The 26104-nt window shown below is 40.3% G+C and overlaps 1 protein-coding gene across 1 annotated transcript in view; it reads right to left on the bottom strand.

Annotated features, from left to right (window-relative positions):
* Nucleotides 1–26104, bottom strand: part of plxna2 (plexin A2) — a 418092-nt gene that overhangs the window by 241835 nt on the left and 150153 nt on the right. The window contains exon 5 of the mRNA XM_055223276.1: nt 56–190. Coding sequence (XP_055079251.1) covers nt 56–190 — 135 coding nt within the window. The remainder of the gene's footprint in view (nt 1–55; nt 191–26104) is intronic.

Genomic DNA, 26104 nt, shown 5'->3' with positions numbered 1-26104 from the left:
ATAACTGTTTACACATATTAAACACACACGCCACATCCAAGCCCACCGCTCCTACCTGTCTCTCGGACATGACGTAGAGGTAGTTACGGTCCAGAGAAAACGCCATATCTCTGAGCACCGGGCTGCCGTCTTTTATCACCGAGATGGTTTCATACTGAACACCTCCATGTGGGGGGCCATCCACTCGAATCTGAAACACAAAAACACACAACAGATCAACCAACGCTATTTATAACGTTATCGCAACAGGAATCGACAGCTTATGATTGACAGGATGAGCGACACCAGTCAGGAATAGCAGGACACCTTGAATATTTGCATGTATTACGAGTCATTTGGAGACAGCGCGGTGATGGTAAATCGTCAGAGCAGTAAAAGACTAATTGGGAATGATATTTCGGTGACAACTGCGCAGCGTAAAAGTGTTTGAAAGAGCAGCGTGCGTTATTCTCACCAGGTAACTCTCTCTGTGTGTGGTTTTATGGTGACGAGGTTACAACACCAGTGCAGAATATAATTAGAATCCTTAACGCGCATATGACAGCTTTATATGTTTTAGAATTATTACTGCGCTCGGCGGGATCATGCCATCGTAGTTTTTATAGAGTCACGCGGCAGATTATCAAGAAAAGTTAAATAAAATTGTTTAAAAAGTTGAAAATGACATGAATGAATGAAGCTAGTTTATTATTGTGTCTTGTGCAAGATGCAAGAAATGCAAGATACCAACAAAATACAATAAAATTAAATTAGCCAGTTGCCACATGTGTGTTACAAAAAAATCCGCTTTTTCCAGGCTTATCTTTATGGAGAAATGATGCCAACTTATAAACATTAGAATGAAAAAAACAGTTCATCTTGTTGTCGTCATTACACCAGAACATATCAGGGCATTGGGTGAACGTTTCATCGAATAAATTCATCATAAAATGGACAATACAGCAAAAAACGAGCTTCACTTTGTACGTCTCCCAGCTCACACAAACCACAAAGTCTTTCTTCTTCAGGGGCTTGAGAAGTACATGAAGTAGAGCTGTAAACCGAGTGTAATGTCACCCATTGCGTTGAGGTTCAGTCAAATGAAGCTCATCGAAGCTAACGGTTATGGAGCGAGTTTGGAGTCGAGTTTCATATTTGGAATTCCGACTGTGCGTATCATAGCAACCAAAGAGCCAAAGTAACGCCTCTTCTTGCCCGCACTGCTGGTTTAGCAGGGAGTGGGTGCTTAGCAACGCTGTCAATCAAACCTCTGGCAGACTTGATTGACCCAGGATCACGTAGAGTGGGTTAATACGAACACTTTAAGACGAAAATGACCATGATGAGTCTGACAGCAGCAGTTACAGAGAGAGGGACGACGGTTTTTCAATGCAAAGTGAATTGGAGCCAGAGTCGATGAAGCTGGGACCACGCTCATGTTCACTTTTGATTTGGAAAACAGAGGCTAGCACGTTAGCTATGTCCATTTGTAGAGACAGTTTAGGCACAACAAACAAACTTAGCTGAAAAAACATTAATTTAGGTCAATAAATGGTAAATGGTCACATCTTCACACATCGCTTTTCAATCTTCAAGTCTATGTGTCTTATACTTGTTTTGATACAGCTCAACATCATTCTAAAGCTTCAGGAAAGGTTCATTTCTGTTCTGTTGATGTGACTCTTTTAGTATCGATACTCGCTCAAATGAGTATCTAGTTTCAACACTAGTTTTAGCATCGATTAGTCTCCGATTTTCGACAATTCCGACAACTCTAGGCATCCGGGATTGCGATCGCCGACGCTTCCGTGAGACTTCACCAAAATGTCTCGTTTCCATCTCCCCCCATCAAACCTCACTCCCTCTATCATCTGCCCATCCCAGAATGCAACGCTCCACCCCCAAAAACATTCATCTATGTACAGACACGGTGACAGCGCTCTGGGAGAAGCGGGACTCGCAATAAAACATGGGAGGAGGGAAAGCCAAGGTCATGTGTCAGTCAAAGAAGATCTACAGGGAGGAGAGGGGTCGGGGGGGAGGGGGGAGGAGGGGGCGCGGACCAGAATTCCTGCATGTCAAACTTTGAAACGGCAAATGGAAGTTCACACAGTGCGTTTCCTTCAAAGCGTGCGGCATCGCTGACAACAGAACAGCGGGCGGTGCAGTTTAAGGAGACATATTAAACATTATTTGACTCCTTTGGATTTCTTTGAATATATATTTCATGTTTTATGACTTAAAATAATGTTGAAAAGGGTCTGAGTGAACACATGTGTTTCAGTTCACATACATGACTGGGATAATACTTGATACTTGTAATAAAAAGGGTCTGCATCCATATATATTGTATAAGCAGTACTTGAGGTCAAAATAAGACCACTGTGCGCTGTTTGTGTCGAAGTATGAGGCGTTTTTTTTTATTATGGAGAATCAGGAAATCAGTGTTAGCATGCTAGTTGTTGTGGTGGATGAAGTACTCAATTTGGTTACATAAGTAAAAGTACAGATACAGAGGCAAAAAGTTACACAAGTAAAAGTAAAAGTGCATAAGTAAAAGTTTTAAAATGTACTTTAAGAGTAAAAAGTCAAAGTATTTCACTCAAGTGTTAAAATGTGATTAAAAATGATACATATTTTGGTCAGCAGTTGCAATAGGAACCAATTACTTAATTTTCTTATGAATTTTGTGTGTTCATTTTTGTTTGCTCAAAGCCGAAGCTTGAACTCGAAAACTTTAGTCACGATGTTAACACGAACACGGTAAAAATAACCCCTCAGATCATGTGAAAAGCACTTTTTACTTTTCACCCCATTTCAAAACTGTAGTGGAGTAGAAAGTACAAATACTGCTCTCAAATTAGTGAAGTAAAATGTACCCACTGTATGAGTTACTTGAGTAAAGTAGAGATGCACAAAAGTTCTACTTAAATAAAATACTTCACTACTTTTACCTCATTACCTTCCACCACTGGTTGTCTTGCAGTTGTGAAAAGTGCTTTTAAACTCTTCATGGTGAGTAATTAGTTTGGAATGTGTAACTTTAAAACGAGCTAGTACTGTTTTTCACGTTTTTAAGACAGTCAAAATCAGGTACAGCGTTAAGTGGGATTTAACTCAGAGCAAAGGCTGAAATAGACAAAGAGAAGAACAGGACAAACTCAAGTCTACATCCGGACTAAACATGGACTAAACGAGGACTAAATGAGGACTAAACCAGGACTAAACCAGGACTAAACCAGAACTAAACCAGCTCTAAACCAGGTCTAAACCAGGACTAAACCAGGACGCACCCATCGACACGTCAAATACATGTGATGTTTTATGGACTTTTCAAAGGCCTGTACAAAAGGAGATAAGATCAGTAATAAAGATGACCTCATGCTCAAATGAAACACAAAACTACATAAAGTGAGTTTCATGTGGAGATATTGTAAAAACTCATTTTCCCATGTGTCTTAAATAAAAAACATGACTGAAAAAAATGTTCCCTTTTTCTTTTTCCTTTTTTCCTGACCTCCGTTTGACCTCAGCAGACTGATCCTCACATCAGGAGTCGGACACATGGAGAAAGGATTGAGACAGAGAGAGAGAGAGGAAGAGGAAGGGCGGTAAGAGACAGAAGAGAGAGAGAAAGAGAAGGAGAGAGAAAAGGAGAAGAGAGAGAAAGAGAGAGGAAGGGCAGTAAGAGATAGTGAGAGAAGAGAGAGAGGGAGAGAGAAAAGGACAAGAGAGAGAGAGGAAGGGCAGTAAGAGATAATGAGAGAGGAGAGAGAAAGAAAGGGAGGGAGAAAAGGAGAGAGGCAGAGAAGAGAGAAAAAAGAGAGACAGAGAGAAGCGAGAGAGAAAGAGAGAAAGAGAGGGAGCGAGAAAATGAAAAAGAAAGACAGAAGAGAGAAAAGGGAGAGACAGAGAAAAAGAAAGAGAGAAAAGGGAGAGACAGAGGAAAAGAAAGAGAGAGGGAGAGAGAAGGGGAAGAGGCAGAGAAAATTAGAGAGAAAGACAGAAGAGAGAAAAGAGAGAGAAAAAGAAAGAGAGAAGAGAGAGGGGTAGAAAGAGAGGGAGAGAGAAAAGGAGAGAGAAGAGATAGAGAAAGAGAAGGTGAGAGACAGACAGTGAGAAAGAACAGGAGAGAGAGATAGACAGAAAGATAGAGTGACAGAGAGAGAGGAAGGACAGAGAGAAAGATAGAAAGACAGAAAGAGAGGGAGGGCAGAGAGAGACCGACAGTGAGAGAAAGAAAGAGAAAGAGAGGGAGAGAGAAAGAAAGAGATGGGAGAGAAGAGAGAGAGAGAGAAAGAAAGAAAGAGGGAAAGAAAGGAACAAGAGAGAGATGAGACAGACAGGACGTAGGGGGCAGTGCCAGTCTTCATCTGGTAACTGACACCACGATGAGGAGCGGGGCCTCTGCAAATACACTCAGCCATAAAGCATGTACAGGCACACAGCCAGACCTCACTCTCCTCTTCTCCTCCTCTCTCTCTCTGCTTTTCACCCATCACACTATTGTGTCAGAGTGGGTGTCATGTTTGCCTTTATGTGAGCACCCAAGGGAGCAGTGTGTGTCATGTTGTGATGTGCGGGGCGATGTGGTACGACGCTGCCACCCGGGATCAGCCGATAGCGTGACCTTCGCCTCAGTGTACGGCCGCACTCCGTCTACATCAGATCCCTATCGCGTTGTTTCAAACTATCTGGGGACGAGGAAAAATTTGGAAAATATATACCAAAAAATAGATATATCATCCTCAACTATTGATATAACATTTGTCTATGGCTTATTCTGTTCTGTATATTGCAAGTAGTCAAAAGTACTGCGGTGTATTTAGACATAATCAACTGGACCAATATTTTAAGTTTGGACTATATTCAAAATCTTGTCACAACTTGCAAATTCTACCCCATCCTCACACCCGCTCCTTTGAACCTTCTTGTTTTGTTTTTCACACTTTCTCTTGTAGTAGCTGAACATATTACTTCCTTTGTATCACTTTTGACTTCACACATGCAAACTACATTGTGCCCACGCAGAATGAGAAAACAGGGACGGCGCCGTGACTTCGGCTTTGGGTGGGCAGGAGAACACAACAAGAAATAGTGTGTATAAATGAAAGCAGATACGCAACTTATTTACATACAGTTCGCAAAAGTAAATATATAAAACACATCGTAAAGATGAATGGCAGCAATAACTATATTTTTACTGTATTTTTGGTAGTGGCATTGCAAAACCATGGGTGTACCAAAGTCTCATGGTAACTCAGGTAGGGCATCTGGCCTAAAAATATGAACAGGTGCATGCTAATGGCAAATAGACACATTTTTTTACTTTAAATCAAGGCACAACTCACTCATTCACACACATATTCTTACACCAGTGTACACAGACACTGGGAGGCGAGGTGGGTTAAGTGTCTTGCCCAAGGACACCACAATAGTAATCATTTGTTGGAGCTGGAGTCGTGCGACCAACCTGTGGGTTAGTGGATCTGACCGCTCAGTACCTCAATATCTCTAAAACCTTAATTGCTGTAATCCATGTTATGTTAAGATATGTATTTTTTAAGTTCACATGCTAATCAATTATTCAGTAACACACCTTAAAAACCTAATACAACTTCATTCATACTACATAAATACTTTAGTGAGAATAATTCAGGCTTATAACTACTCAATTAATACTCTCCTAACTCCTAATGCTTTAATTAAGTAGTTATAAGCTTGAATCATTCTTAAAGGGCCCATATTACACTATTGTCTAATCTATGTTATAATGATTTTTACTCATCACAAACAGACCTGGAATTGTGTTTTGTTTCATTCACACATGTTTAAGACAAAAAACCTGCAGATTTATGCTGAGTTCTTCTCTCAAACTGGAAAAAAACACTCTGTTCCACCTTGTGATGTCATCATGTGGTGATACAGGAAGTGCCTCCACTGCATTTTTAAATTACATACACCTTCGCAAGAATAATTTGGATAATTTCAGACCTGGAATTGTTCATCTCTACTGAAATAAAGGTAAAAGGGAGTTGTTAACTTGAAAACTACCACTTCATGACATCACAAGGTGGAACAGAGCATTTTGAGCTAATAATAAGTGTTACTCACATATGTTTTTGCAGAGGTAACAGTGCTCTCACATGGCTTAATGCTCACAAGAGTAAAGTTTACGTAATTTAAGACCTTCAGTAAACCGTTTTATTCATATACTTAAACATTTGGCAAACTTTGTGTCACTTCTATGTCATCTAGGTCCATAAATATCTTTTCTTTCCACTCCCCCTTTGCCCAGCCATATCCTGTTTTCCCTGTTACTTAAACTTGGTCATCTCTGCCCCATTGACCCTGCATTATTTATCAAGGTTCCTGCTAACAGTTTGGATGCCTACCCTTGGGTCTTTTCGACAATATTACACTCTCTCTACGTCCAGGGGGTCCGTGCAGTTAACCGCTCCTTGGTTCCCCGGAGAGAGGTGCGCGGTCGGACTGGGCACGGTCTGACCCGCTCTCCCCTTTCAACGCCGCAGCCATTAGCTCGCTCCTCTCTATCAGCGCTCTCTGGGTACGGTACAGGAGGGAGAGAGGTGAAGACGGATGGTGAGATGAAAAACATGCTGCGGAGACACTAGGGACGTTCCGAGGGCGGTGTGCAAAAGCGATGTAATGGAAGTCTGATAGATGTGACAACAACAGACAGTTTTTTAAGTGAGTGGAAGACTGTGATGTCATGTGCCGCTTAAGTTTCTGACAAAGCTATCCGTTGCAATCAGGTGAAACTTAAACAAAATGATATAGCTGATTTGTTAAAGCTACAGGGAGGGACGGGCTCGACAGGTGGTCATAGAGGTCGGAAACTATTACATATTATGCCAATTTAACTGCAAAATGAGACAGAAATGGAACAGAAATTGTCAATAGTCAAGAGACAATAATAATAATAATGCAAATGATTTATAACGCACGCTTCTTGATTGTCAAAAAGCGCTCACTCTTCAGTAGCGACCATAGACTGTTGTTGTAACGTCAAGTGCAGGTGCGGACTAAGGAGTGCAGACTCAAGGGCAGATTTACAGTGTTTATTTACAGTTTGTGCAAAAAACTGTTTTCAATAGTTCATTTAGCACACGCCGGGAGCGGGGAGCAAGAGGCGAACCAGGCAGGCGTTGAGTAGAGCGGGAACAGGGAAAGCCAGGACCGGAATGAGGACAGGATCGGGAACGGGACCAGGGCAAGCCGAGCAGGGGTAGTCCAGAGCGGGAACGGAGACAGCCAAGACCAAAGATGATATGAAGTAGTGTTACAACTCAAAACTAATTACTGTATTTTCTGGAGTATGTTGCAACAGCCAAAAAAAATGCATAATAATGAAGAAAAACTCACATATAAATTGCATCTGAGTATAAGTCGCACCCCCGCTCAAACGATGAAAAAAAGTGTGACTTATATTCCAGAAAATACAGTAAATATACTTTAATGAGTACACAGTTTCGACACTAGCTTCAGTATTGATTAGTAGTGGACATATATTTTTAAAAAAGCTTACATGAAAGTCATAACACAAGAATGCTTCACCCAAAAAGTACCTTGCAACAGCCCATCACTACTACCCTGTGAAATAACTTTAGCGCACCACGACTTGAGCTGAATCAAACCTTCACAATAGCCACTGCTCATTTTTATACACTGACTTCATATCCAACCACCTTTGCAGCACAGCACCAGCAGTGAACCAGCAGGATTCAAGCAGGACCGGCCCCTCACAAGCCTCTCCTCATGGCTACAAGGCCCAGTGCCAATGGGGTCTTTTTGATCAGAATATGCAAGCGTCGGGGAGAATGTTTGAAGGTTGACCAAAATCCAATTGAAAATGCCCCGTGCGCGCCTTTCCATGTTCCCTCTGGTCTCCCTCTTGGTTTTCAATGCGGTGCCAAAGTCTGAATCCCAAACTGGAGAGGGAATTTGCAGAGTGAAAAGTGCTGAATGAAGCTTGGCTGAGTGAGGCAATGCAATGAGTGTGCAATGTACAGTCTGGAGGAGGTGGAGGAACAGAGGTGGACCACAGGTGAGCTGGGTTCAGTTTTGGGTAATTCTTTGGCACAGAAACAGAAACTTTGAATTGTAAACTTGAATTTAGCCTTTAACGGTTGATGAATTAAACTTAAACTATATTGTGAAAACATGGAAAGGATGAAGAGAGTTATATTGATACAAAATGACACCGTAGTTGGCCATTCAAGGTGCAGAAACTGGAGTACAAGATTATTAAAGTCGTGCTAAAATACATTGCACTGGTAGGAGCAGGGATTGAACCAGTAACCTTTGGGTCAATGGGTGAATGCACTGAACTTAAATTTGAGTTTTGTTGTGGTGCCTGATCCCACTTCAAATATTAACAACACAACAAAAACACCTTTATATATTTTGCATTTTTTTAGCTTTCTACCATGTACCATAACATTGTTCGCTGATCAAAAACATGCCTGTAGAGGTTTTCGATGTCATCCATGCATGTTTGAGTAATCTAGCGATCTCTCCCGAGCCCTATTTGAACCCTTCTGTAATCGCTCGGATAGCAACCTTAGCGGTTTAGCGAGGAACAGAGCAGAGCTGAGACAATGTGTCCAGTGCAGACCCAAGTGCACCAAACATATGTACAACAGAGAAAAAATAAAAAAAATAAATCTGCATGTCCATACCTCCTGTACATGCAGCACCCTTCACTTTAACAGACTGAGGTTTTCTCCTTTTATAGAGCACCTCCCTAATTGGTTGAGCCCACTCTGCAGCACAGGTAAGTTTACACACATCCAATAATCTTGTTAAAAGTTAAAAGTTAGCTCTAACAAAACAGTGTAAATATTTATTCAGTCAAATTGGTTGTTAAAAATAGAGCTCTGCATTAAATGTATCAGTTTTAACCGTGAACAAAATTTAGATACACAAAAAACTAAAATATTTGACACCCCTCCTTATTAGCACACAGTTGTCTGCCCCGGAACCTTGTTTAAGGTGCTACGGCTCCCGGGGACTCATTTAGCCGGAACACCTAAGGCCGACAACATGGGTAAACAATTCAATTAAAAACAAGTAGCTGATACTCAACCACTTTAATCTATAAAACATTTTAAACATCTTTGTATATTGTCCTTTTTCTGTTAGCTTCAATGATAGGCCCAGGTAATGAACTAGCTACATTACACCTCCTTATGTTTATGTTAAGATTCTGTCCAAGGCTCCGCCCACTTGCCTACATCACCCATGCTCCCGCACAACAATTCTCCAGAAATATACAAACGCACGATACAAAACTGCACACAACAACTTCACAAACCTGATGCGATGTGCAGAAGTTTCATTAGCGGGATAAACGCTGACTGTTATGTGATAGCGTTCTGAAGGGGGAGTGACTTAGCATGGAGAGCAAAGGGAGGAGAGAGGCTGTTTACGGCGAATATAGCATTTTCAAAACAATAAAAGGTAATACGGTGATCTAAATATGTTGAGGGTTAGCAGTTACACCCCATAGAAGTGTAATACCTCCTGTGTAAGAACGACCTGGTCTAAAATGGCACCTCAAATTCACAGTTTATATTTTTGTTATAGAAGAAAAAGGCCGGCATTAGCATTTCTCTCACCAGGCTGTATTTCTGCCGCGGTGCAAAATGAAGAGTGTGGTAAGCGCGTGATCAGTGTTATTCTGGGAGGAAATGGCTCCTTACAGAAGCAAAACACTGAGAGGGGTCATTTGTGGAGTGACTGATTCACCCTCCGCTTGTCTCACATATTTGTACAACATTACCGTAGCTTTCTTTCTTTCTTTCTTTCTTTCCTTGACGAATGTCTTCTGTTAGAATGGCGCCAGCTGTTAACTATTACCTGCAAGGGGGACTTTTCTTTCACGTTTTTACATTCGGGAACAAGCTATTACCAACCACAGCCTTGAGTTAGGTTTTGTAAAAATGTAAGAGAGAACATGCCAACACCAATACGGGACATTTTAGGTAGTCGGGTTGCTTTGACGTGTTTCGTTTGGCAGAGCTTACGTTAGCCAAGTTTGGAGCGAATTCACCAAAATAGAGTAGAGCTTTAACCACACTGACACTTGACAATAGGATTAAGTCAAAGTCTACGCTGACACTTTGGCCCCGAGTTAGAAAACGTTAGCTGGAATTAGCCACAACGTTAGCATATACTGTATGTAATGCAGTAATATAGGGAAAATATAAGTAGTCAGACAGGAAAGACAAACAGATTTGAGCTAAACTAGTTATCTTAGACAATTTTACAGTCTCAAACTCTATGATAATGATAATAAAAACAAATCATAGCTGTTTCTTCAAGCCTATGGTCTTACATTAGCTTTGATATAGACCCAGAGTACGCTAAACCTATTCAGGAAAGTTTATTTTACTAAGTGTTTCAGATCAAAGTTTAGTTTGTTTCGACTGCTCACTAGCGCTCATCCTCAGAGTGGTCATGTGATATCGCTGTGACGTGTCCGTTCAGCTGATTTAAACAGGTTTTGGCGCCGTCTTGCTAACGTTGGAGGCAGTCTGATTTCTTCAGGAGGTGTGTGAGAGTAAAAAAGCCCCCTTGTCCTGGTTTAAAGTCTCGTGACAGCCCTGTAGTTCTGTCTCCACGGGTATTAAAACAGCGCCAGAATCTGTTTAAATCAACTGAATCAGCACGTTCTAATCTATAAAAATCGATAGCAGACCTGTACACGATGGATGTAAGAATGTTTTTAGTTCTACATATCTGCTTTGTCATTGAAACTATGGCAGAGGTGATATTTCATTGTTGTTTCCTCATCAAAAACATACCTGTAGTTGTGTTTTGTTTCATTCACACATTCACTCATACTGAAAACACTCTATTCCACCTTGTGATGTCATCATGTGGTAATACAGGAAGTGCTCCACTGTGTTTTTAAACTCCATACGCCTTCATTAGAATCATTTGGATCATGTCAGAAGTGGAATTTCTAATCCCTACTGAACTAAAGGTAAAAGGAAGGTGTTAACTTGAAAACTACCACTTCATGACATCACAAGGTGGAACAGAGAGTTTTGAGGATTGAAGATGTAGACAGACTAATAATAAAGGGTTACTCAAACATGTGTGAATGAAACAAAACACAACTTTCCATATGTTTTTGATGAGGTTACACCATTCTAACACGCCTCAAAAGCTCACCAGAATCAATTCTGTCTGATATAGGACCTTTAAATATCGCACGCTTGACCTTTGTTCCTCACGTCCTACTCAGAATTCAAATCTACAGCTGGGCCAGTCTAGCGTTCAGAAGTCTTCCGTTGATCATTTGCTGAAATATCTGAGGGCAAGCCAACCCTCACGATGTCCAGACGTGTGAAACGAGTGAAAATGACCATGATAAAACCTCTCCAATCAGGTCCAGTTCATCTGATGGACTTGTCCCACATAAGTGCCCTGTAATCGGACGTCTGGAGTGGAGCAGACAGGCCAGGAGAGGCTCTGACACTCACTTAACCTGTCACATTTCACCAGAGGAGAGTTTTCTGTGACATCCAATCAACGCTGAATGATTTTTGGAAAGGCGTTTGGCTTTTAGTGGTAATTTTCCTGACAAATGTTGGAATAGCGATTACATTTGCCATAGATGATTGTGATAGCTGAGAAACTAACTAATAATAACACTGTATGTATGTGTTTGTAGAGGACTAAACTACAGGGTTTTTAGTAAATCACATGCCATGGAGAGTGTTTTTTTGGAGTTTAAAAGCACAGCGGATCACTTCCTGTATTACCACATGACATCACAAGGTGGAACAGAGTGTGAGAGTGCTAAATATGGAGGGTTAAACATGTGTGAATGAAACAAAACACAAGTCCAGGCGTATTTGTAATGAGGAAACAGCATTATAACACAGATCAGAAAAAAGTGTAATATGAGCCTTTTAAGCTTGGTCAGAAACACTTACTTATGCTAGTATTATGCATGTTTTTAGGTTGCTCCAGAGTATAAGTTACACCAGCAAAAAAAAAGTGTAATAATAAAAAATATATATTTTTTAAGTGTAATAATAATAATAATAATAATAATAATAATAATAATAATAATAATAATAATAATAATAATAATAATAATAATAATAATAATAAAAATGTGTAATAATATAACAAAAATAATAAAAAAAAAACATATATAAGTCAAATTTTTGGGGGAAATTTATTTTACAAAATCCAAGCTCAAGAACAGACATTTTATCTTTAAAGGCAAGTTATAATATTAACAATAAACTAGAGAACAACAGGCTGAATAACAGTACAGCACACTAATGTAACACATAGACAACAAACTGTCTGATATGTTAACGTAAGATTTTAACAGTTAATCAGATACGCCAAGCTAACGTAATAAGTGAAGTGTAACATGTATAAGTGAACAGTTACCTAACACATATCTAAACATGTGCATGAAGTATAGACAGATAACTGAACATGTGCCTGGTTTGTTAACATAAGATATTAACAGTTACTCAGATCACTAAAGCATAAAAAACAACCTAACAAGTTTACTCTGGATCTCACTCCAAATCACTAAATCCACTCAATTCTTCATCCTCGGTGTCGCTTCTGAACAGCTCCGCCTGCTCTGGAGGTAAATGGCTGTCATGATGGTACAAGCCTAGAGTGCCCACGCAAAGTTGTCAGAGTGACAATGACAAAGATGTGAAATTCTATACTTGAATAATTTCACATATAAGTTGCATCTGACGATAAGTCGCTCCCCGGACAATCTATGAAAAAAAGTGCGATTTATAGTCCGGAAAACATGGTAGCTGGACGAAACCCACCCAGACATAGACAGAACATGCAATCTCCATAAAAAGACATAACAAGCCCGGGAATCAAACCAAGGACCTTCTTACTGCGAGGCGAAATTACTAACCGCCACTCAGCCTCCGCATTAAATCAACATACCTGACTTTTAATAGCTTTAAAACGTGAAAAACAGAATCAGTTCATTTGTTCACTGTTTTGCAGCGGTCCAAACGTAATCTCCACTTTCATAGAGTATTTTTAGCGTTCTAATTATTCACCCTGATGAGTTTATAAGCACTTTTCAGCCAGTAGAGAGTTTTGCCATCACGGTAATGCATGCTAACAGTGCACTTCCAGATTCGCAGGGGGAAAAACCCTTTATAATTTGATGGAGACAGCGCACTCATTTTGACCCTAAGCTGCTTACACGATATATCTGTGCTGGAACAAGACAAAATGTGACTTTATTACACTAAATATCTGGTAAAGTGTGTGTATTTCTGCTGCAGGTGGAGGAAAGTGGTGTAATCGGAGTGTATACATGTTGGTGTGAGAAATGGTTAACAGTGCAATCTGAGGTGTGGTGACAGCTCTGTGGAGGGGCCCCCGGAGATGGATGGATGATGTGGAGCTGATGATGAAGTCAGTCCCTAAAGGGCGAGCGGGCCGAGCGAGTGGCTGCTGAGGGTCGCACCGGACTGTGAATTCATTACCAGGACAGTAGAGAGGGAGAGAGGGAGGGAAGGAGGGAGGGAAAGAGAGAGAGAGGGGGAGAAGAAGGGGGAGAGAGAAGAAGAGGGAGGGATGGAGGAGGGAGAGTTATAGAGGGAGAGATGGAGGAGGGAGACAGAGCGGGAAGAGGAGGAGGGAGAGAGAAGAAGAAGAGGGAGGGATGGAGGAGGGAGAGAGAGAGAAAGGGAGGGAGGAGAAAGAAACAGGGAGAGAGAGAGCAAAGGAGGGAAAAGGGAGAGACAGGAAAGACAGGCGGAGAGAGAGAAAAGAGAGATGGAGGGAGAATGGGGAGGGAGAGAGATGGGGATGAAAGAGAGAAAGAAAAAGGAGTAGAGAGAGAGACAGAGGGAGGGGAAATAGAGATGGGGGAGAATGAGGGAGAGAGAACAAGAGTGGGGCAGAGGAGTAAACAGAGAAAGAGAGAAAGAAAAAGGAGATAGACAGATAGATAGATAGATAGATATGTGAGAGTGAGAGAGACAGTATAGAGAGAAAGGAGATTTTGTCCTTTTTACATCAGGACAAAGTCTGATAATTCAATATTGATAATTGTTCAAATTAGTATTAGTATTTCATTTTGATACTAGGTGGAGAATTGATTGGTATCTAGATATCGATCCCACTCTCGACATAAACGTCATTGGCTGAGTGTTCAGATCCACTGACCCACAGGTTGGTGGTGCAGTTCCAGTTCCCACAGATGAATATTGTTGTTGTGTCCTTGTGCAATACACCTCACCCCCAGCGTCTATGTGCACTGGATGTGTATGAGTGTATGAGTGTGTGTGAATGTGTGAGTGGTTCCTTGATGTAAAGCTCTTCGAGTGTCTGTATAGAAGTGTGAGCGTGTACAATGAGGTAAAATACAGATACCACAGTTCCATCTTAACAGCTGACAGTGGCAGACACAGTAAACCAGCCGCTCTGCTCACATTTAACTCAGGGAAACACAAACTGAAATGTAGCAGACGCCGACTGCTCTGCTCTAGTCCAGGTGAAATGAGTACATGAGGCCATTCACACGTCTACAGCCTCGTGTGTGTGTGTCTGTGTCTGTGTGTGTAGATACTTTCTTTTTCCTCAATGCTGAAAAAAAGAAGAAAAAAAAACTACAGCCCTCTCTCCGCCTCGATAACGTATCTAATCCATCACCAATGTCAGACTGAAGAATACTGGTGTCACTAGCAAGCTGCAAGGAGAGACGGAGAGATGGAGAGAAAGAGAGAGAGAGGAGGAGGAGGACAGATAGACAGACAGAGGGAGAGAGAGGGGGAGAAAGAAAGAGAGCGAAGGAGGGAAAGAGAGGAGGAGAGATAGGCTCAGGGAGAGAAAGAGAGATAAAGGAAAGAGAGAGAGAAGGAGGAAGAGAGATAGATGATAAAGGGAGAGAGAAAGAGAAATAGAGAGAGGGAGAGATAGAAAAACCGAAGGAGGAGGAGAGATAGACAAAGGGAAAGAGAAGGGGAGAGAGGGGGAGGGAGGGACAGAGGGGAGAGAACGATAGACTACGGGAGAGAGAGGAGAGAAAGAGAGAAATGGAAGATAGACAGGGGAAGAGATAGATAGAGAGAGAGAAGGAGGAGGAGAGATGGACAAAGGGAAAGAGAGGGGGAGAGAGAGGGAGGGAGGGAGAGAACAGAGAGAGCGATAGACAAAGAAAGAGAAGGAGGGAGACAGAGAGAGATTAGGAGAGATAGATGAAGGGAGAGAGGAGGTGACAGGGACAGAAGAGGGGAGAGAAGGAGAGATAGATAGAATAATAGACAGACAGACAGACAGATAGATAGATAGATAGATAGATAGATAGATAGATAGATAGATAGATGGAGAGATGGAGAGAGGAGAGGGAGGGAAGAAACAAAGGCGTATGAAAAGAGAAAGAGGGAGAACAGAGGAAGGACAGAGAGAGAGAAAAGAAAGAAGAAGGAGGAGAGATAGTTGGAGTTTCACAATGACAAGTGAGGAGGAGCGAGAAAGAGAGAGGGGTGAGAAAGAGATGGTGACACTTGAAAAAGGGAGTGACAGAAATGTAGAGAGGGCGAGAGCAAGAGGAGGTAGATAAAGAAAGATGGAGTGAGAGAGAGAGGGAGAGAGAAATAAAGAGGAAGAGACAGGTAGCTAGCCCAGCATGCAGCCTTTTGTGTTCCAGAGCCTGTTGTACAATATATGTTCCTATATGGCATATGTTAGCCTGCCTGTCTATACACACCCAGAGTCAGCTCCCACTGGAGAGGCAGAGAGTGAGAGAAAAAGAGAGAGGTGGGTGCAAGGGAGGCAGGTAGGAGGTGTAGAAGAGGAACCAAGGGTAGAGTTTACTATACAAAGGGTTTCTTCTGCATTACGATCTGTACCCAACACAATCTCCTAAATGTTGCTTTTTAGGTAAGAACCATAGACTGTATATATAAATGTATATAGCTAACATGCTAGCTGCCACATTACAAGTAAGAAGTGAGCATGGGCGCATTCCCGGCTCCATCAACTCTGGCTCCAATTCACTTTCTATTGAAAAACTGCCGTCCCTCTCTCAGAACATTTCCAGACTTATCAGAACTAAATTTGACAAGATTCTTTGCCCAATCAAGAAACAGCTTCATAACAAAAAGAGTTAACTGCTCCCTGATATGTTAGAACCTCCAAATGCATTTTAACCACAGTACCAATATGACAAGACGCATGGGAATTCAATCAGCTTGAGCCTCAAATGTTCGTCAATAGTATTATTTTAAACGCCCGTGTTTTTATCTACACCCCAATTTATAGCCCGTTCGCACACCAAACCCGCGCATAGAAAGCACTACATCAGCACAAACGACCCAGAGCCTCGGTCAATACTCCAGGCAATTATTTCAAGATTTTTGGAGCAGGCGTCATAAAGGGTATCGATTCTTTTCTGTGTACAAAACTGTTAACTCTTTCTTCGCCACTGCACTTGCCCCCGATTGCAAAAAACCTCAAAACAAAACAAAAAACATTACTATCAGGCACTATTCATACAATGTTTTCAGTAGAGTTGTTGGTTCTACGCCCTGATTATACTGTATGAGGTCTATCTATTTGGATTTGCATGTTCTCCTTGTGTTTGAGTTATTTGAGCTAAATAGGTAGTCTTTCAGCTAAGTGGTCCTGACTATGTCCTAGCTAAAAATCTAGAGAAGGGTTCTGCACTGCGTCACCAACTGATCTCGTCACGGTGCTACAGCAGAATGAGTCAAATGGACATGGACCCTAAGAATAGGCACCGGTCCCGTGGGTGCTGAGGGGCCAGAGCACCCACACAAATCTCTAACCGCCCAAAGTGAATTTCCCATGACCTCATATTGACTCAACGTTTGTAAGTGCGTCCTTACAATATAGCGTAATGTAGCTCCTCCCTCTCTCTGCGCTGTCACTCAGTACCATAGTCTGTATAAAGACGTGGACTAAGTGAGTGTGACGTTTGGCTCCAGTCAAATGAAGCTCATCGACACTAGCGGTTATAGGGGCGAATTCAGAGCTGAGTTCCACATTTGGAATTCCGAGCGTGAGTATCATAGCAACCAAAGAGCCAATCACGAGCGAGGTTGTTGAAAGTAAGCCCCTTTTCTCTTTGCACCTCTGGTTTAGCAGGGAGCAGGCGCTTAGCAACGCTGTCAATCAAGCCTGTTGCTAAGAAGGCAATTTGGTTGTTATTAATGTTTGTATCTTGAGTCACGTATAAAATAGCGAAAAATCTAATCAAAATTGCAATTTAAGTAGCTGCAGACTGCAAACACAACACTTTTAAGTTTAAACAAAACATCTTATGCAGTATAAATCATTCTTGTATTAGTTTTGGAGCGAATATCTGTCTCAAATCTTGTCTCAGATATAAATTCTCCAGGAGGTGTTGCGTGAAAATACGCTCCCTGAACAGATCCTACGAATAAAACTAGTTGCTCTTGTTTGAAAATCGCAATTAGATCGCCATTTTTTCCAATACCTTCCACATCCACAACATCCCTTTTTTACTTTATCAATTCACAAATGTATTCCTCTGGGACTAAAAACCAATCCAAAAACTGCACACTATTGAATCTTTTATCACTCATCGCTTTTTAATATCACCTCCTCTGTAGCCGCCATAGTTCCAAACGCGCTTACATCAGCATTTCCCCCCGCGCCGTATTGTCCAAACAGAAACCATAGAATGCATTAGGGTTTATGTGGTGGAATGAGATCATGCTTCAACTTCCATCACTCCCAGCGCACTTATTAAACAGGGCAGCACAATGCGAGGGCTATTTTTAGCTCGCATTAAGACAGTGAAGCCAAACTAGCGGCAGCAGCGGCGGTGACGGTGGTGGTTAGCGGTGGTGGGGCGAGGAGGCCAAAGACGTTCAAATAGACGAAGAAAAAACACCAAAAACAAAGGTATTTCTTGCATTAGTCCCACAGTAATACGCCAATGGTTTTACTCCATTGGCAGTGGAATGCTGAGGCTAGCGCTGTAAGGAAAAACAGAAGAATGCTAGTGGTTTGGGGTTAATATAACATAATGGCATTTAAATAGTATTAAATATGTAATAATAGGGCACGGGATGGAACTGATGAAGGAATTCGGTCTAACCATACGCCATCAATAATAATACTAATAATATAATAGTGAAATACAGAGAAATTGAGGAGAAAGGCAGTAGTTTGAGCAAATCTTCACTGCAAAATGAGTTAATAGACAATGGGAACGCCTTTTGCCAGATACCAGAATTTGATGAGATGATAAAAACATTCTTTTCTGGTTGTATTAAAGTCCACATGTATTTGAACAAAAATCAGTCCCAGTACAGATATATTGTATAAGCGGCTCTTGAGGTCCAAATATGTCTGTTGCGTTCTGTCTGCGTCTAATTATAAACCGTTTTATTGTCCGGTAATCAAGAAGTGTGCGGTTAGTGATTAGCAAGCTAGGTGTTGTTAGCTTTACCGTGATGTCAGAATTCTGCTCTGGTCTCTGAAAGTTGTGAAAAGCGCTTATAAACGCATCGTGGTGAATAATTAGGATACTTGTAATGCATGTCAGTCATTAGGAACTTTGGACGACTGTTTAAAATTAATTAGTTCTGTTTTCACACTTATAGGACAGTACAAATCTGGCATATTAGTCATTTGAGAGAAATTTACCTCAACATAATGGAACATAATGAAGTAAAAGTAAGGTACTATACTTAAGTACAATATTTTCCAGACCATAAGTCACTCTGGGGTATAAGTCAAAAAATGCATAACGTGGCGGCTTCTTCAGACCGTAACAAAGATGTGAAATTATACACTCAGATGCGACTTATATTCCACATATAAGTCACATCTGAGTATAAGTCGTACCCTTGGCCAAACTAAAAAGCAAAAAAATGCGACTTATAGTCCGGAAAATACGGTACACACTTGAGGTATCGGTACTTTACTTAAGTGCATTTTACAGTGGATACTTTTTACTTTTACTTCGCTAAATTTGAGAGCAGTATTTGTACTTTCTACTCCACTGCATTTTGAACAGGACTGAGAAGCAAAGTATTTTTTATTACTGTTTTATTACATTCATAATTTGAGCAAACAAAAATATAGAAATAAAAACAGCTTGAAAAAAAACCCAAAAAAAACAAAAAAACCCTAAAAATTGTTGATTAAATTGCTTCTGTTGAACAAAATTCAGCACAAATCTGTCAAAATCAGTACATTTGAAGCTTTATAAGACCTCAAAATCTGCATGAAATACTTTTACTTTTTACTCTTTAAGCACATTTTTAAACAAGTACTTTAATACTTTTACTTAAGAAGATCTTTTCATGTGATACTTTTACTTTTACCGGGGCATGTCCCACCTGTAGGACACCCCATGGAAGACCCAGGACACCCTGGAGGGACTATGTCTCTCGGCTGGCCTGGGAACGCCTTGGGGTCCCACCGGAGGAGCTGGAGGACGTGTCTGGGGTGAGGGAAGTCTGGGAGTCCCTGCTAAGACTGCTGCTTATTCCTCAGATAAGAGGTAGAAAATGGATGGATGGACTTTTACTTTTACTTGAATATTTCTTCCTCTGATAACAGTACTTTTACTTAAGTTACAAAACTGAGTACTTTTTCCACCACCGCGTGTTTGTCTTGTTCAAAACGTAACACGCACATACACACATTTTGCATACCGACATATACACACTATATTCCACAGATGCTTATAAACATACTTCACAAATGCATGAAAAACATATTGAAAATTTATGGTTTAAATATGTGTTCTGGGAAAAAGATAAGAGATTGTTCCATAGCACTGCTGCACGTCCCAGTGGGTCCTGACATGATCACGGCTGTATACACCGAGATATTAATGTCTATACCCTGCTCAGCCATACTTCACGCACACATGCTTTACAATATCCTGCCCCCATCCTATAATATAACACAATACACTATATAAAAGGAATTCTAATAAACGTGCCTCATCTCTTGGGAAAATTATGTTTTCCGAGCTTGACGACAACAGATAAACTGAAATGGTGGAAAACGCAACAACTCATTTTAGGTCAGTAAATAAACAAAGTACCAAACAATCAAAAAGTGTAGACGCGCTGAAGCCGCAACAAAAGTTATTACGAGAATGTCAAATAGGACCACATGGAAAATATCACACTCGCAGCGGTTTTTAAACTAGATCAAAATAAGGAAGCTAGCACAAAGGTTCAGGTATGGGGCAAATTAGTTCAAATTGTTTTTGTCTCTCCCAGCGGAAGATTTGAATGTGTTGGGCGAGATTGACAGGTAGAACGAAGATACCAGGAAATTATAGCCAGTGGGAATATAAAAGCAAATGAGGAAGTGAAAAAATAAAATAAAAAAATACCTGGAAGTACATGTCCACTCCCACACGTTTCAGACGCGGATCAGATGCCTGTGTTAATGCCATGCTATATTAAAAGCCAATATGGTTTTAAAGTCGGTATAATTTCATGCAGTGCTTTGACAGTGAGCCTTAATCAAAGCCGGATTGCCGTTGGATTTTTCAAGGGTTGGACATTTTAGGATAAGGCAGTGCTCTGCAATTAGATATGAGCCAAAACAGGCCTAAGGGAACAGAGTGGAGTGTGAGGATGAAGACTGACAGCACTAAAATACTGTAAAATTGTAAGTCTAATTTTGTCTTTTTTTCAAATTAGCAACCAGGTGAAGCGAAGTTTTCTTAATTTATTTCAAATTTGCAGATAAAATATTGACCTATAACATAGACTCTATAAAGAAGAAGACTAAGGGTACATGATGTTACCCGTAGCGTTTGGCTTCAGTTAAATGAAGCTCATCGAGGCTAGAGCAGTTATGGGGCGAATTTGGAGTGAAGTTCTACATTTGGAATTCCAACCGCAAGTATCATAGTATCATAGTAACCAAAGAGCCAATCTGGAGTGAGGTTGTTGAAGGTTACACCCCTTCTCACCAACACCACTGGTTTAGTAGGGAACGAGTGCTTAGCAACGCTGTCAATCAAACGAAACGGAAACGGGAAAGAAGGCGCCTGATTTGTCTGTTATTAATGTTCAGATCTTGAGTTAGGGACAAAATAATGAAATAAAAACCCCAAGATCATGTAGAGCGGGTTAATACGAACATTTTAAGATCAAAATGGCGAGGTTCACTGCAGCAGTTACAGAGAGAGGAGACACGGTTTTTCAATAGAAAGTGAATTGGAGCCAAAATCGATGACGCCGGACTCACTTACTACTTGGAAAGCGGTGGCTAGCACGTTAGCCATGTCCATTTATATATACAGTCTATGGTCTATACAGAGGGAAAACAAAATTAAGTTAAGAGTTAAGTTTAATGCCATACTAAGGGACATTCCAAGCAAAGTCTCCATACAAACAAGCTGATGATGAACTCCCAGACCCCAAAAAGTTACAAGCAAAAGTTATATAAAGTTCCCCCTTTGAGAGTCTAAATTTGATAAGGGATTAGTTGGAGTCCTATCAGTTAAGCGCTCCTATAACAATACATTTATCCATTCTCAAGTTATACCTTATCTTATCTTTGGAGTTGACAATGAGTTTTTATACTTTACAACACAAAATAGCACCAAGAAAATTTGCTAAAATGTGCTGGGAAAAAGGCAAATATATGAAAGTTTTATAACTCGTGAAATCATTCCTCAAACACATACATGCGTGAATTATGTATCATGAGATCCAACGCGTTCTTGTTTTCATGGTTGCCACGGGGACCACTAGTTTTTCTTGTTTGTTTTTTGTTTTTTTTTTCATTGTAAGCTCCAAAAACTCAGCTTTCACCAAAATGTGTAACCTCTTTGATTGTGTGGGATTATCGTTCAATGATTGTTCAAACTTCTAACAATGCTCTTGATGAAATGCCAGTGTCAAGGTGAGGCCGAGAACAATGGCCACTGAAATCAATAGTGTGTTTGGGAGCCGGTCTGAAGCACAAAATCACTCTGTCATCACAAATAAAGACGGAGAACGCTGATGACTTTGTGATGTTTTTCAAAAGTTTATTTTCAAAAGTCCGTCAAGATGGATCCAAAAGAATTTTACAAAGACGCTGCTCTGATAAGACATTTTCTGTTTCTAGGACTGTCACGATTATCACTACATCAGCTCAATATGTACAGTACCCTTCAGCAGTGGAATGTAACAAAGTAAAAGTAGTAAAGTACTGTTCTTAAGTAAAAAAGTATCTGTACTTTACTTAAGTACATTTCACTACATTTTACTTTTACTTTGCTACATTTGAGAGCAGTATCTGTACTTTCTACTCCACTACATTTTTGAACTGGACAGAAAAGTAAAAGTATTTTTTTTTATTATAGTTTGAGACCTGCTGAAAAGGCTGAGGGTTTATGTTTATTAAAAAAATAAAAATAAAAACTTCTAGAAAAAAATAAATAAATTAAAAATCCAATTGTTTCTGTTGAACAAAATAAAAAAAATAAAAAAAATCTTTATCAAAATCACCTCATTTAAAGCTTTATTAGACCTGAAACTCTGAGCAAAATACTTTTACTTTTAACTCTTTAAGTACAATTTTTTATTTATTTTTTTCATGTGATACTTTGACTTTTAACTCTTTAAGTACAGTTTACAGCAACAGGCACTTTGATACTTTTAGTTAATTTTTTCCTGTGATACTTTTACTTGATTTTTTGCTCTAGTATCTGTACTTTTACTTAAGTAACAGTACTTCTTACACCACTTGTACCTTTTCATCACATCAATATTTAACTTACATGTCACATCATAGACACTAAAAGTACTTCAGTGTTTCATTGCAGTATTTATACACTGCAGGTCACATTATGTTTAAAACGATTCACTTATCAAAAGGCTTTACTGTCACTATCCCGTTTTAAGGTTATTGTGAAAGTGGTATAAATTAATTTCATTATCGTTTATCCTTTCTTTTCATCTCATAGTTTTGTCATGATACTAAAATTGACACTAAGGAATAGATTTGATACTCGATACCGGTTCCGATACCACGATGATAATAACAAACACTCTTTACTTAGACAATAGAATATGTTTTCAGCATTAAATCATAGTACTTTCTTTTGTATTACCATGTGGCTGTACATGTTTGTGAATGTGACTTTTTTAGTATTGATACTGCTCAAACAATACTAGTTTTAGTATTGATTAGTATCTGATTCTCATATATCTGACAACCTGATCTGCCAGTAAAAGCGTGTGGTTTGGACTAGAGTCTGAACTTTGGAAAATTGGGTTGTTTGTTGTATTAAATTACTTCTTAACGTTATGTTCATGACATCAATACTGAAACAACACATTTTTGTTTGTTTTTGAAAAAAAAAAAGACCAAAAAAAATCTAAATGGAGATTGTGATTCATTTGTACCATACTGCTAATACCAACTCAAAATTGCACATGAATAATAAAGAAATACCCATATTTTTTTTATTTTTTATTTTTTATCAAAATGGGGTTGAGCGATCTAGAGCTTTTTTTTCCGTTAATTTGAAATATACATTAAATTCACAAACCCATAGTCACATTCATCGCACCGATATTACACAAGACTATTCCACTATAACAAAACACCACAGGCCCCACATGGATTCTTGTGGTACGACCTTTCACCCCTCTCCTGCTCCGTCCCCTGGTTCATCCCTAGATCATTAGCACTGTTCACTCCAGTCTCCACAGTGAGATATGGGGATTCTGACATCATCCTCTGACCTCTGACCCCCAGAGAGACACACAGGGAGGGAGGGACTGAGGGGGGATAAGGATGACCTGCAGAGGACTGGGGTCTTCCAATTTGGGTCTGACAAGAAATAGTACAGATGGATAATAATGGTCATATAAACAGAGGAGGTGTTCTGCTGTGTTGGCTTTGACTAATCCAGGACTAAACGAACGGGAACCAGGACTGAACCAGGTCTAATCCAGGACTAAACCAGGACTAAACTGAAACTAACCTGCACCAGCGCTAAACTGGGACTTAACCAGGTCTTAATTCAAAGCTGAGATACTTAAGGACTAAACCAGGACTGAAACTGGATCCAAGCCAACACAAAGTCTGAACATAATCTAATCCAAGTCTGAACCAGGTCCAAACCAAGTCTAAACTGAGATCGAAACAGGACCAATCCAGCCCCAAAAATCTATGTATAATTAAACCAGGACTAAACTAGGACTAAGCTGGCCCTAAACCGAGACTAGAACTACATCAGTGTATACCAGGTGTGACCCAGGACTACAAGAAGGCCAAGTCTATGCAGAACTAAACCAGGGATAAACCAGGACTAAAGCAGGACTGAACCAGGACTGAACCAGGACTGAACCAGAACTGAACCAGGACTGAATCAGGACTGAATCAGGACTAAACCAGGATTAAACCAGGACTCAACCAGGACTAAATCAGGATTAAACCAAGACTAAACCAGGATTAAACCAGGACTCAACCAGGACTAAATCAGGATTAAACCAAGACTAAACTAGGATTAAACCAGGATTCAACCAGGACTAAATCAGGATTAAACCAAGACTAAACCAGGACTAAACCAGGACTGAACCAGGACTAAATCAGGGCTGAATCAGGACTCAACCAGGACTAAACCAAGACTAATCCAGGGCTGAACCAGGACTAAATCAGGACTAAACCAGGATTAAACCAGGATTAAACCAGGACTAAATCTGGACTAAACCAGGATTAAACCAGGACTGAACCAGGACTAAATCAGGGCTGAATCAGGACTAAACCAGGACCAAACTAGGACTAAACCAGAGCTACATTTGGTATAAGACAACTATTTTAATCAGAAATAAAACAAAACTTGACTGCATATACACAAAAATATTAATCAAAACTATTGCATCTTTTGAAGTCTAAATCTGAACAAAAATCCACCTTTTTCTTTTTTAAACCCTAAATATTTCCAACAAAATTCCGTTTACATTCCTGCATAATTATTTGCGGGGTCAGAAAAGAGTATCCAGACAAGCATTTCCATGGTTACGACTCCACCCTGGGGCAAAAAATCAGCGGGGAATCAACCGAAAGTGTGCGTCAGGGTCCATACAGGCCTATTGTGGTCTCATTAAACGATGATGTCATGGTATTGTTTATTTCTTTATACGCTCTGGTTGTAAAAGTGCTTGAAGGAGGTGGTTGGGTGTTTCATTGTTGTCCCCAGTGAGAACATGTGCTAACTGTGAGCCACCAGACATTCCAACGCAAACACCTAAAGCCAGACTCAAAACAGGAAATGTCAACGGCACAGCTCAAAGGGAAGAATTATCAGCTTTAGACAAACCCCTGTGATTGTGAGCGTGTTTTTAAGCATAACAACGTGGCTTTGAATCAAAAGTATGTTCTACACTTGACGATGGAAGGTAATGGGGAAATTGGAGGTATTTGATTTTTATGATGTGCAAATGTTTACTACTTTCAGGAGCTGTTGAAGCAGACCTATTATGCAAAATCAACTTGCAAGAGCTTATATATATGTTATAGTTGTTTCCTCTCCCCATTTACCCTTTTCGAAGTTGTTTTTGGAGTGATTCGTGCATGTTTCAGCAATCTTTAATCGCTTATTTTCAAGACGCCATACTGCCGATCAGTCCCCAGGTACACGCCCACGTCAGCTCCCATTGGGTATCGCAATTTTCCAACGCGGAAGTGAGCAGACAAGTCGCTTTAGATGAATATTGCGATTTAAAATGTGCAAATTATAACCTAATGATCCACAGGTGTCATAGACTATAACTATATAGCAGACACAATATGTCTTCTTTAAAAGGTGGACTATGTAGCTTTTTAGGTGGAGGGTCTGCCACCTGCTCGTCAGCACGGAGATGTTACTGCGTTGTCAGGAATGTTCCACGGTATTATCTCTCAATTACACGTGGCTGAAAAAAATACCTTGAAAAACATGCATTGTAATTGTTGAGTGACCTGTAACTGGACATGATGCTGCACTAATTTAATACTATACTGCGGAACATCCCAGGCAAAGCCACAGCATCTCTATGGAGACAAGCTGGTACCATAAAAGTTACATAGTGTACCATTAAGTTAGATTGTAAGATCTTTTATAGCACTATAT

The sequence above is a fragment of the Periophthalmus magnuspinnatus genome, chromosome 7, assembly GCF_009829125.3.
Source record: "Periophthalmus magnuspinnatus isolate fPerMag1 chromosome 7, fPerMag1.2.pri, whole genome shotgun sequence".
Classification (NCBI taxonomy): domain Eukaryota; kingdom Metazoa; phylum Chordata; class Actinopteri; order Gobiiformes; family Gobiidae; genus Periophthalmus; species Periophthalmus magnuspinnatus.
This window is presented reverse-complemented; position numbering and strand designations above follow the sequence as displayed.